Here is a 14,139-nt window from a genome sequence, read left to right as displayed (position 1 = left end):
ATTTATTTATTTATTTGAGAGAGCGAGAATGCGAGAGAGAGAATACATGAGAGGGGGGAGGGCCAGAGGGAGAAACAGGCTCCTTGCTGAGCAGGGAGCCCGATGCGGGACTGGATCGTGGGACTCCGGGATCATGACCTGAGCCCAAGGTGGTTGCTTAACCAACTGAGCCACCCAGGCGCCCTGTATAGTGTATTTAAGAGGACAAGGAAAAACAGAAATAATGAGAGGGGTGTTGCCATTTGCTTCACGGTAGCCTCCCCGCCCTGCCCAAGTGTACAGTGATCAGTTACATGTCGGTTTGAGCTATAGAACCCTCATGCTCTATTAACTGTGGTGTTAGGAAAATGGCTTCTGGCAATTTTCCATCATGTCAGTTCCCTGCATATTTACATTATTAGGAGCAACATTTTTATGATGGGTACAACAAACAAAATCCCCTCTTCTCAGCATTTCCCCATTAGGCATACAAAATATTTTCCTTCCTATAAAATACACCTTAGGAGTATAACTTAGTGATGCACATTAGATACTGGAGCTTGGAGAAGTTAAGGTTTCAGCTCAATCTCTGGCTCATTATTAGTCCTTTCTGTACTTCATTTCTTGATCTAATGTAAATTGAACTAGGGAATATTTGGAACACTAGTAATGGACTTTGAAAAAAAAATCATTGAATAGAAACTCTCAGAAAACCTTCTGTAGAAAAATTTGGAAAAGGTAGTTTTTTTTTTTTTATACTCTCAAGAAGATATTTATAGCAAATCATCAGGTACCTTCGGTAATGAAAGACATAGTTCGTATTTTGATCAACACCTCCCATCTGATACCTTATTCAGCCCTGAATGGGACATGACATTCATTTTTCTTCATGGCATTGAGTGACTTGATGCTATTTCAAATGGTAAATCTATGGGTTTGGATTATTAAAAAAGTCTTTTAGGAATATGCCAAGGACTAAATTGATAAGGTTTTATTTTAGTTCCCTTAAAGGCAAATTAGCTTGGAGTAGTGTTAAAATTTAGTAAAGTAACACAGTGTCACCACCTTTTCTGGTTCTATAATTGTACTATTTTTAAACTGTATTTTCCCCCCTTTTTCCTCTGCCTTCATTACCCCAAACACCATCAGAGATTTCCCTAGAAACCTTTAAAATTCACAGTGAATTTTGGTATTTCCTATTTATACTGCTAGCTCTCTGAAAATGCATCCATTGTTAGATGCCAGTTAATATCAGGTAATACTTTACACTGCAATAAGAAGTGATAAAAAATCAACAAACATGGGCTTCAATGATTTTTTTCTCGGGGGCTTCAACAAGTATTTGATTTTGCTTGAAATTAATGCTTGACAGTTTTAAGCTAAGAATCCAACATTGGTTCCTTTGAATTATATGTTTGCATTTTTTTATTGAATATTGTGTGTACTACTAGTACAGTTTATGCTAAGAGGGACTGGCTTTAAGGCACAATGAATCTTTGTTTCCATTTTACCAGACCTACATAAATAATTTTTTAGAGGTAACCACTTTGTACTCAGACTGTCTAAAGTGCATATGAATTTGGAAATACATTTTACTGACAACTCCAAGTTTCAAGAGTTAAGAATGATCATTTATAAATAGTACTATTTTTATACTCTCTTCTGCTGGAAATGTGAATCTGTCAATTAAAGAATGTCAAAGAGCTATCCAAACCTCCAAAATGATTCCCAGCTACCTCACTTTTGATACAAGAAAGACTCCTGAGTTGCGTGCTGTGGGATGGGCCCACTCCAACAACTAACACTCAATAAATAACTGATTAATGAGAGCCCCTAGCATAGTATTGTATTTTGTTTCCCCTTTAGGTGTGATGATGCTAACACATGTGATTGGACTTTGTGTTGTACTGTGTAAAGGTTTTATAGTTCATTTTGAAAATCTGTTGAGAATGATACTGAATGGTAAGCTAGTATTACTTGAAAGCATTAATATTTAATTAATTAATATTTAACTACGGGAGTGTATAATAGCCATGCTTTATAAATTCACCTGAATTTACTGAAGATACTCATAGACATTGTCTACTCTTGCCTCCTTTTTGGGTGGTTCACTGCTCTTGAATGATGTGATGTCACACTCTTCTGGTTTTTTCCCCCGACTCTTACGACAGTGCCTGTTAATACTCTTTATGTGTCCTGCTCCATTTCCCCCTTCCTCTGCCTGTCTTTTAAATCTCAGTGCTCCTCAGACATCTTTTTGGTCCTCTTCTATTCTCTGTATCAGTCACAGTCTAGTGTATACATGTTGATGATTTTTAAATCTGCTCCCCTAGCCCAGATCTCTCCCCAACACATAAGACCTCTGTGTTCAGCCTCTCTTACTAGATCTCTCTCTTTGGATGTTCCGGAGGCACCTCAGACTCAGCGTGTCCCAAACAGGATTTGTCATTATATTCTTCAGCCACACTGATTTAGTTTTTAGTTACTGAAAGTACCATATTCTCTCTTACTTGTTTGCACATACCCTTAACCTGAAATATACTTTCCCTCCAGATAATTCCTTTTTACCCAATAAATCTCATAATTGACTTTCTCCACATAGCCTTTCCCCATTCTTATGTTAAGATTTGGGACCTCTTTTACATAGTAGTAATGATAATAACATAGTAATGCTGTAGTAATATAGTATATAAAATAGCAATATATTATAAAATATATAACATTAATACATATTATATAGTATATATAGTAATATGGTATATTTGTCAAACAGTAATAATGATAAAGGTGATGATGATGATGAGAGTGATGCTCTGTTTCTTATTGATGGTGTAACAAATTGCCACATCCTTAGTGGCTTAAAACAACACAAATTTGTTATCTTATAGTTCTGTACATTCGCAATTTGACAGTGCTTTCACTAAAGGCTTGGTGGGGGGGAATCCTTAAACTTTCTTACCTTCTCTAATTTCTAGAGGCTGTCTGCATTCCTTGGCTCATGACCCCTTTTCATCTTCAAAGCCAGTAGTGACCTCCAGAGTCTTTCTCACATTGCTTCACTCTGACACCAAATCCTGTGGCTCCTGCTTTCACTTTCCAGGACCCTTGTGATTGATTATATTGGGTGCACCTGGATAATCTGGGTTGCCCTTCCATCTTAAGGTCCGCTGATTAGCAACCTTAATTTTATTTGCACCTTCGTTTCTCTTTGCCAAGTAATGTAATATATTCACAGGTTCTGACAACAAGGCCGTGGCCATCTTTGGAAGCGTATTTTGTTGTCTACCATAATATCTAACAGCTATTGAGAACTTACCACTCACTAGGTGCAGTTCTAAGCACCTCACGTGTATGAGCTCATATAGTTGTTAAGAATGGTGTGGGGGCTGAGAGTTTTACCTTACCCCATTTGCAAGCTTGACAAGTCAGCCTGGCATTGTTTCAGGAATGCTTGCAGAAGACACAAAATTCCTGGGTTAGAGAGAAAATCTTCACGGCTCTAGCTACAACAGTAGCCAGAGATTCAGTACTTTTTGTGCCAGTTCCCTGAGCCCCAGTTCGCAAGAACAGTGCAAGGAGGGCCAGGTGATACCTGCATATACAGTGGATTATATTACAGGTGAGGAACCTGAGCCTACGGAACCTGATTCTTTTATAAATGATGGTATCTCTGCCTGTCCTTTGCTATGGAGAGGACATGATCTCTATTTTTGCTATACAAATATTCTTAAAAAGACAGCCTGGAACAAAATGCTGTCAGTATCTGTGCTCATAAGACATATGGAAATGTGAGAGACCCTGGAGAATTGTGTTCCAACAATAGCCCTCGCAGTAACCCTGTGAAATAGTTGCAATTATAATCATCTCCATTTTACAGGTAAAGAAAATGAGGGACAGAAATGATAAGTAACATGCCTCATTAAGTAGCAGAATTGAGTTTGAACCTAGGCTGCCTGGCTTCAGAGCCCGTGTTCTTAATGTCCGCTCTGTGCTACATCCATTATACCAAGTACTCATTGTAGCATATTCTCTGTACTGCAGTTTCCTGCATGTTTGTCTATAATGTCTCCACTTTTTAACTTGACTGTATCCCCCATTGGGGCTTAATGGGACTTCATCTTTATTGTTCAAGGTTTATATCCAGTGTCCAGATCAGTGTGGCCTGTACTAGGTAATGAATTGGTATTTTAGGAATAAATGAAAGTGCATCATAAATGAAACCTTAATAGAGAGCAACCTTTACTTTCAACCTACATTCTCTTAGATAACAGCAAGTCTTTGTTATATAACAAGCATTAGTCAATTTGGCCTGTTACCAAATGATGAAGATAGGGGTCATTCAGTGTGTGTTCGATGTTTATGCCTAATCATGCCCATTAAATCAAAGACCATGAGTTTGGAAAGTGCTTGGAGAAGATGCAAAATATGATGATGGAAATTGAAGTAGAGCTAATTTAAAAAATTAAATGGGTGAGAAAATGACAAATATTCCTTGTACATATAGGATAAGTCCTTTGGCATAGAAATTCTTTTTCAAGGGAAAAGGAAATTAGGCAACACATGAAACACATTCCTCCTTTGCAACTGACAGTAATCAGTAAGTGTCGAAAAAAAGTGATTGCAGAAATGAAAAAAAAAATCTTTTGAATATGTGGCAGGAGGATCAGCAAAAACACAGACTGCGTATTATGGCCTAATGCTTCTTTGGGAGAATGCTAGGAATTTGAGAACTTAAATGCTAAGCTTGTGAATACAAGTGGTACTGATGAAAATTCTGTTATAGGCCAAAAGGTGTAGCTGAAACTAGCCTTTTTTTGATAGAAAGACTTTCCAGTAGAAAGTCCATCAGGAGAAAGTGTTTTTTGTTTTGAAGCTTTGAAGGACTGATTCACTCTTAAATTTGGTGGAAATGTACCCAGGGAGGGGCAAAGCTTAAACTCCTCTTTGTCAAATGAACTTAAAAACAGCCATTCAGAACCTAACCAGTTTGTGAATAAAAAAACAAATAACAAAACTTCAGAATTTGCACTTGGAAGGAAGAAAAAAGTTGGTTCTCATTTTATAAATACTGGTAATAGGTAACTTCTGTGAATTTTATCTTGTTTATGTTACTATTTCAAATACAACTTCTGTTTCTACTAGCCACATATGGTAATTGTCAGAGCAAGGAGTTTTGTTTTTTATACTTAAGCATAAATGCATACGTATATAGTATCTTGAGCAAGCGCTGGTCATGGCATAATCAAAATATAACATTTGTTTTTACCTGCTATACCTTTAAAACTTACTTAGCACCCCTGAATGATAATATTTAAATGTCCTATGATGTAGTCTCTTTTGTTTTGTTTGCTCATTTGTAGGTAGGTCCTATATGGCTTTACATCCTAGCGTAAAATCTCAATTCAGAAATTAAAATGCCTGATGTAGCATATTAGCCAATACTTCATCTTTGTTCAAAGATAAAATTCCTCCTCTTCTAAGCTAAAGCCTGTGATGCATTCAATTCCCCAAGGTGGGGCTGAACTGGAAAGATCCCAACTAATGATAGCATTGATTTATCATGTTTTGTACTTAAGACTAAGTGCTTTACATGGACCATCTCATTTAATCTGCATGACAACCTGGAGGGAAGGTGCCATTAATATCTGCATTTTATCCATGAAGAAATGGAAACTGGGAGAAATTAAGCCATGTGTTCCAAGTCCTCCAGCTAGGAAGCGTTGGATCTGGGTTTGGATCCCAGACAGTGTGGACTCCAAAGCTCCAATGTTTAACTGTTATGTTTGCTATCTTCTGCCAAGAAGGCCTGGGCAGCAAGAGTTGGAAAGAGAACTTGGGTTGTGTTGAGATACTGCTAGAGTAGAACGTGGAGGACCGTGTTGGGGGTACAATTTAAAGGGTGATATGAGGCAGGACACAGAAGGAAGAGTTAGGTCAGAAGTTGGTGTTTTGAGAGCAAGATGGATTTGGGTGGAAGGACCAGGGCAGAGTTCAGAATGGTTCTGTGAATCTGGAGGGAGTGCTTCTGAGTGCTCCTTGGTGGAGTTTAAAGAAGCAGCAGAATACTTCACATGGCAGAGAACCCTAGGCCTGCTGACCAGAATTGCAGAATTTAATGCTCTTTCTTAGATGAGTATTGGTAAGGGTTATGTACCTGTCTGGCTTGTAAAACCAGCAAAACCAATTGTGAGCTATATTCAGCATGATTTGTCATCACAAGGAAAACCATTTATTTTACAATAAATTCTTGGACATCAGCCATGTTCTTGGCACTGTGCTAGACTCTAGAAATGCAGCGATTGAAATAAAAAATGACCTGCTGTTATGGAGGTAAAGTTCAATTGGGTTAGGGTTTTAGCTTAGATACTATCTCCCCAGAGAGGCTTTTCCTGGTCACTCACTCTGACCAGGAAGTATCCTCCCCACAACCCCATATTCTTTAACATCCCTGGGTTATTTTCATTACAGTCCCAATCCTAATCTCCTATTGTTTTATTTATTTGAGTATTTTTTGGCTCCTTACCTGTCCCCCTGAAACGGTCCTCTGGCGCCAAAGCTGGAATGTGAGCTCCGTGGGAGCCAAGTCATTGTCAGACTCCTCTCCTGAGGAAGAGTAAGGACTCAATAGACTTTGTGAATGACTGGATGAATGGAGAAAATATACTGCACATACAGGGAAAATAAGAAAGATTAGTTACTCCCATGAGAAAATCTTATGGATTTTTCCCTATTGTGAGGCCAAAACTTCGAGGATTAATGTCTGGCATTTTAGATTTTCTGAGCAGAAAATCACACACCCAACCAGGGACCAGTGCTGTTCTGTAAGGAAAGAGCCACTTCCTCTGGTCATACTCCAGGCTTGGCAGCAGCTCTGTCCTCTGCTCAGGTCTGGAGGGATTGGCTGCTGAGGTGATGCTCTTGAGTTGCAGGGGATCAAACTTCTTTCTTTGGTATTTAACCTTTTATCTTCCAGGACTTTCTATCCTTGTTCAGGTTCAAGTTTGAAATCTGGGTCATTGTGACTTCTGATCTTACCCAGGACTCTCTTACTGCTCTCAGAATATTTAGATAAATAATGGATGGCAAATGCAAAATGAATTGACAAGTTTGGGTGTGGACAGTGGAAGGCAGAATTGGCTGGTGAAGAAATATTGCTGAGGAGAGCCAGGACTTCAGGGAGTCTGGCTTAGGCAAAAGAGAAAGTGTCAAGGGAGAGCAAGACAAGTAGACTAGAGGTCATGTTTCAAATGACATGTCCTTTACTTTTACTCTTAGAACATGGAGTGTGAACTTGATATTGTGGCAGAAAGTATCTGAGCTGAAGGACACTAGACTCTCACCTTAGAGCCAGGGCTTGGATGTGCCCAGCACTAGGGCCCATATATCTTATTCTACATGACAACTGACAGTGATCTGTGAGCCCAGAGTCTGATTGCGGCATAGGGAGGACTGATATTGCACACTTTTTTTGCTCATGGTTATTTAATAATGTAGAGTACATTAGAGGAGATATTTACAAAGTCACGCATCAGAACATTACCACTCATACTGGAGACTATTTCGGTTTGTATGTATTATTAGACCCTGTTTGATGATTCTTTGGACCTTTCCACATAGTTTCAGTGTTCCTTTTAGCATAATGTTGTCAGGGTAGTAGGACATTTTTCATGGTGATTGACTTTACTTCAGAGTGCAAAAGAGGGAGTTGCAAGGTTATCTTTAGGTTTAAGCCAGATTAATGGGAAGGATCTATTCCAGAAGGAATTGTACCCTGGGGAGCTATCAAATAAGTCTACCACAAAGATGCTTCCATATTTTCTTCTGGAGCTCAAAGAGAGCTTCCGGGCATGTGGGAGGTGACAGATGACATTGGAGTGGGTAAGAACACTCAAAAAAAAAAAAAAAACTAGTAGAATGAGTTAAAAAAACAAACACACACACAGAAAACTCATAGATGGAAATACTAGGAACTTTGATTTTCAAAACTCAGGATCACGAAATAAAAACAAAACAGAGAAGCAACAAAAATAAGATAGGCTAATCTCTTAAGTGGAGGAGAAACATTGATATCCTGTTATGACAGATCCTGATCAACAGACAGCACGATAATTCTCAGCAATATCAAACAAATGAGATTTTGTGATTTTAGTTAGCAAGAGCTGTTTTGACAGTGTTAAAGGTAGAAGACAAATTATAGTGCATTGAAGGGATCAAGCAGAGAAAGTCAGGTTTTTATGTTAATGTATGTAATTGCATTCACTAGAATTATATGAATATTTGCTATCTGTCTATAGTTTTTAAAACTGTAGTAATTAATTAGAAACAGAGTATTATGTGTAATTTTATCCAGGATTCTCTTTGAATTTCCAAGTAAATTAGATTCTGAAACATTTGAATTTTCTTCAGTTTTCAAGGCATATTAAAGAGGATGGTTGTACATTTTAATGGATGTTGCCTCATGACAAATTTATTTTTGCAAAAATTAAAATAACCTGATTCATTGTGAATAAATCTTAACAACTTCAAAGTTAAGCAAAAGAGTATTTCAACTTACCAGCTTCATTGAAGTATAGTAAGTTCAGTAACTGCACACATTTAAAGTGTACAGTTTGATTTTTTAAGTTATGTATACACCCATGAAATAATCACCCTAATGAGCATATCTTTTGCCCCTAAAATTTTCCCGGTGCAATCTTTTAACATCTCCCATCTTTGTCTCCAGGAGACCACCGATCTGCTTTTTGACACTGTAGGTTAGTTTGCATTTTCTAGAATTTCATATAAATGCTTGATTCATACTGTACATTTATATATATTCTTCCTTTTTCGCTATTTCAGGATTCAACTTTGCTACGTGTATTGATAATTCATTTCTTCTTATTGCTGAATAGAATTTTGTTGATATAACACATTCACCTGCTGATAGACATTTGATTTATTTCTAGTTTTTGACTATTGGAAGTAAAACTGTTAAGAATATTTGTGTCTCATAAAGAATTCACAAAATTCTTTATGAAAGAATTCTTTTTTTTAAAGATTTATCTATTTATTTGAGAGAGAGAGAGTGTGAGAACAAGTGGGAGAAGGGGCAGAGGGAGAGAAACTGAAGCAGACTCCTTGTGTGACTCGGGGCTCGATCCCACGACCCAAGAGATCATGACCTGAGCCAAAATCATGAGTCAGACACTCAACCAACTGAGCCATGCAGGTGCCCCAAAAGTATTCTTAAAGTATAAAACTATACAAATATAAAAATATGCAGAGTCTTTAAGTTATAAAGGCATAGAACAGAGACGCCTAGTTAAAATATCTCTCAGTTGTTGTTAGAACAAAATCCAAGTTTCTTTGGTATTTTGTTACAAGGTTATTATGTGGATAGTAGCATAATCTAATTTTTTTAGTTCCACTTTTTCCCCCTTCTGCTATCCATAGACATGGTTCCCTATATCTACTGTAAAACCTTTCTGTGTCTGAGAAGCTGTCTCCTATTACTGATGCTTCTGTGCTTTACTCTGTTCTCCATCACTTTTTCCTGAGTCTAGCTCCATTCACTCGAGAGTTCTTGTGTGGTGGATGTTTAGCCTTATTACCCAGGCCTGACTTCTGTGCTCTCGGAAGTCTAGAAACCAGTAGGTAACCAGCTGTCTGTTTGGGTTACCATTAGTGGTTTCTTTGGCACCAACCTTTAACTGACCCCTCGCTGTACCGCTCAGGCTGCTAGTTAGGCTTTTGCTGTCTGATGACTGCCCCCTAAGTGTACCTTCCCATTTATTACAAATTCCTAGATTCTCCATCTGGCTCAAGTCAGGAATCTTCTGTCTTTTGCCAGTTGAGCCAATCCAAATTCCAGTGTGTGGCCTGCTCTGCTCACTTACTTTTGGGGACCTGACTACTCTCAACTCTTGGGGAACTCCAGCATACAGAAGTGCCTCTGTTTTCAACAGGCTTGGTTCCAAAGGATTGTTACTAAGTTCACGTGTCCCTTCAAGTACATGATCCCAGATGGGTTACTGCTCTTGCCATCTGATGGTGGCAGGGAGAGTTGGCACAGAGAGGGTCTGTTGCCTAGTTTGGTCCTATTTAGGGAAGGTCTCAAATTAAAATCTTAAGTAGAAGAATGTCTTCTTGTGACGTATTTGCAGTTTGTTCTCCTTTATATCCTTCAGCCACACTGACCTTCTTTCTGTTTGTCCAATATACTCACCTCATTTCCCTTCTCATTTCTTCCTTAGGACCTTTGCATTTGTTGTCCCTTCTTAGAACACACTTCGACAAGTCTTTGGATAGCTGGCCTCAAACATTATTCACACCGCAGGTGAAATGTGATTGCTTTAGCAGGCCTGCCTGGACCACACTGCACCAGCCCCATCCGTCAAGCACTGTCTTACTCTATTGTATTTTCTTTGTAGAACTTATTGTTCACTGAATTTCTTTCATTCATTTACTATTTGCTGATTGACCTCTTCCTCCTGCACACACCCACATATGAATTAGAGCAGGGGGCAAGGAGAGCTCGAAGGACAGAATAATTCCTATATTGAGCAAAGGAGATGTTAAATAAATGCTTGTGTCAATGAATGCAGATAGTACCTCTGACTGCCTGTTGAAATCCTATTTGCTTTTGATGTCCAGCTCAAATAATAACTCTTTCAAGAACTTCTCCAGCCAGACGTTTTCTTTCTCTTTCACAGCACTTTTTATTCTTAATTTCTTGTATTATGCTCTCATGTCCACATTTTAGATTAAAATGTAGTGGATATAGGGATCATATCAATTTATTTTATTATACATTTCAGACTAAAGGACACAGGAAGTGATGAGAAGATGTTCGTTGAAATGATGAATACATGACAGTCAACCATATTATAAGACTGCTGACCATTTTATTCTTTTTCTTATTATGAAATATATAAAGCATACAGAAAAGAAACAATAATATTATACATAATATCCATGTACCCCTCACCTGCTTTAAAAAAATTAATATTAAAGACAGATTTGAAATCCCTTTTGTGACCATCTGCAGTACCGTGATTTATAAGAAATATCTATTTGGTCATCTGAATGACCAAATATGTATTTTTCATATATATTTGATGTATATTTCTTAAATATATCTGGTATTCTACATGGGTTTTTGGCTTAGAGCTTCCAAAACCCTTGGAATTTCCTAAGGGTTTGAGAGTCTGTGTTACGTTAATATTAGTTAATGTTAGTGTCTTTGTTATGTTAATGAAGTGACTTTTGACGAGATCGGGTGCCTTCAGGGTGGCATGGCTGTAGACGTGAAGTGACTTTTGGAACACACCTAAGGGTTGGGGCAGATCTGATCTCTGTGGAGCCAGTCATATGATTAGTGAGTTGGAACTTTTCAGTCCTACCCTCTGGCCTCCTCCTTCTGGGAGGGGAAAAGGGCTGGAGATTGAGGTCCATTGTCAATGGCCAATGATTAAATCAATTATGTTTATGTAACAAAGTCTGTAAAAACCCCAAGGGATGGAGTTCAGAGAGCCTCGCTGGTGGTGAACACAGATTTGGGGAGAATGGTGCACTCTAAGAGGGCATGGAAGCTTCACACCTTTTGTCAGTATCTTGCCCAATACCTCGCTTCCATCAGGTTGTTCCTGAGTTACATCCTTTTGTAATAAACTGGTATTCTAGTAAGTAAAAATGTTTCTCTGAGTTCTGTGTACCTCTCTAGCAAATTAATTAAACCTAAGGAGGAGATCATGGGAACCTCTGATTTATAGCCAGTCAGTCAGAAGTACAGATAACAACCCCGGGCTTGTTACTGGCATCTTAAGTGGGGGTACAGGACGGTCTTGTAGGACTGAACCCTTAACTGTGGAATCTGATACTCTTTCCAGGTAGATAGTGGCAGAATTGAGTTGAATTCTCATATTCTCCAGTGTCCAAGAATTGCTTGGTGGTGTGGAAATCCTCCTCAACCCCTTGCTGAAATGGGGTCGACGAACATAAAAGACTGTCCCTCATCCCCTTTCTGCCCATTCTGAACTGAAGCAATCATGATTCTGAATTTGGTGTTCATCATTCCTATACGTGTGTGATTGTATGTGCATTTTACCACTACTATCTGTCTGGGTATGTGTGTGCATGTGTGAGTATCCATTTATAACGTATGGTATTATTCTGCTTATTTTAAGTAGTATATGGTAGGGGTCATTTTACACCTTTCTTGTTCCTTCAACGTTATGTTTTTCAGATTATCCATATTGATTTATATAGTATAAGAATCTAGGGGTAAGATTGTGTATTTCAATTGTTGTGTAGTATTCCTTTATTTTAACTATTTTATGGTTTCTTTGCCCACTATCTTGGTGAAAAGCATTTGGTTTTCTCTTTTCACTCTTTTTTTTTTTAAGATTTGATTTATTTGAGAGAGAGAGAGCATGAACAGGACAGCAGAGGGCAGAGGGAGAGGGAGAAGCAGACTCCCCGCTGAGCAGGGAGCCTGATGCAGGGCTCCATCCCAGGACCCCGGGATCATGACCTGAGCTGAAGGCAGCCACTTAGCCTTAACCAAAAGAGTGACGCAGGTGCCCTCCCCTTTCACTCTTAAAAACAATACTATAGCAAACATTCTCGTACCATTTTTTTCTTGACATCCTAGGTGGTTACTCTGGGGTTATTGGGAAATGGAACTTTTGGGTCAGAGACTGAAAACATTACGTCGTTGTGCTTAAGAGCAAGGCACTGGAATCAGGCTGCCTGGGTTCGAATCCTAACTCTGCCACTTCCTGGCTTTCCCAAGAAGCAACGAGCAGCAGCTATTTACAGCCCTTGTGAACACACATGCACTACCTCAGCCCCTGGCCTCATGCAGTCAGCTTGGCTTAGGTCCCTTTGGCTCCAGTGGATCCTGCTGGAGCCAGTCCCCAGCAGCCACTGCTTGCCCCTGGAGCCAGAATGCAGCAGGACTGTGGCTTCACATGCAATCGCTGCTTTGCATTTCTGTACCATTTCTGATCCATGAAGAGGTTTATTTTCAAGCCTGGAGATATTTTTTAGTTTTCCGTTTTAATATTTTATTTATCACTGCTACGTGTTTGCAGCCGAGGGAGTACATCAAAGCATGAACTTATTGTGTCACCTTAACCAGAAGTTGATAATACCTCCACTGCCTTTTAAAATAAGCACACGTCTTAGTATCATCTAATCATAGATTTTTGGAGCTGGAAGGGATTTTAGAGATAATGAAGGCCAATAACCTTATTTTATAGGTGAGGGAATTGTGGTCTCGAGAAATTAAGTGATTTACCGAGGTCATATATCTAGTTAATGGTGGAGGGCAGGACCAGAACCAAAGCCTGCGGGCTCCCTCAGTAGTCCTTTTGCCAGTTTCCACTATTACAGTTTTGTCTTTAAACTATATTTGCATGCAATATTTTATTTTTAACAGAACTCAAAAAATACAGGAGAATCTATGCAGTTAGAAAAACGACACGTCATACTTTTAAACTGATATAGAAGATGTTTTCTCTCGAAAACATTTGAGGTAAAAGGAGGAGTACAGTATTCACTGCCTTGAGCTGACTATGTTTTCATTAGAAGGCACCATGCCTTTTGACTCTCTAGATTTCTGCTGCATTTGGTTTCCTTGACTTCCTGAAACTTATTAGGGTGGGCCCATCAATAATGGTGCCGATACTTCCAGCCTCCTCTAGCACCGGGTCTGAAAATGAACAGTGATGAATGCATATGGCCAGCGTGTACAGTGATAGCCTATATTTCTGCTGTCATGTAGAAATGGCAGGTAGTTTAACTTAGAAAAAAAATTACTGAGAAAGAGCAAATACTCCTTTTCATTAGGGTTTCTGGACTTTTTTAGGGTATGCATTTAGAATCCGGCATGTTTGTTAAAGCCTATGGAATTGTTTTATCCTGTTTCTAGATCTTTTAGCTGTGCCTAAGCACCCGTACGCTGCTATGGAGAACTGGGGACTAAGTATTTTTGTGGAGCAAAGAATACTGCTGGATCCCAGTGTTTCATCTATTTCTTATTTACTGGATGTCACCATGGTCATTGTTCATGAGATATGTCACCAGGTATGAGAAAAAGAATTGGGTGTAAGTATAATTGCAAACTGTTGAGAATGCAGAATGATTTCAGATACTTAGATTAGGAGCTAAATTATTTTC

At 38.8% G+C, this 14,139-nt stretch overlaps 1 protein-coding gene across 2 annotated transcripts in view; it reads left to right on the top strand.

The window, feature by feature from the left end:
* Nucleotides 1–14,139, top strand: part of TRHDE (thyrotropin releasing hormone degrading enzyme) — a 364,016-nt gene that overhangs the window by 173,953 nt on the left and 175,924 nt on the right. For both annotated transcript variants that reach the window (XM_073900656.1, XM_025883069.2), the window contains exon 4: nt 13,892–14,046. In XM_073900656.1, the coding sequence (XP_073756757.1) occupies nt 13,892–14,046 (155 nt within the window). The remainder of the gene's footprint in view (nt 1–13,891; nt 14,047–14,139) is intronic.

This window comes from Callorhinus ursinus, unplaced genomic scaffold (assembly GCF_003265705.2).
Source record: "Callorhinus ursinus isolate GAN/ISIS: 27379988/994484 unplaced genomic scaffold, GSC_fseal_2.0 scaffold14, whole genome shotgun sequence".
NCBI classification, from domain to species: Eukaryota; Metazoa; Chordata; class Mammalia; order Carnivora; family Otariidae; genus Callorhinus; species Callorhinus ursinus.
This window is presented reverse-complemented; position numbering and strand designations above follow the sequence as displayed.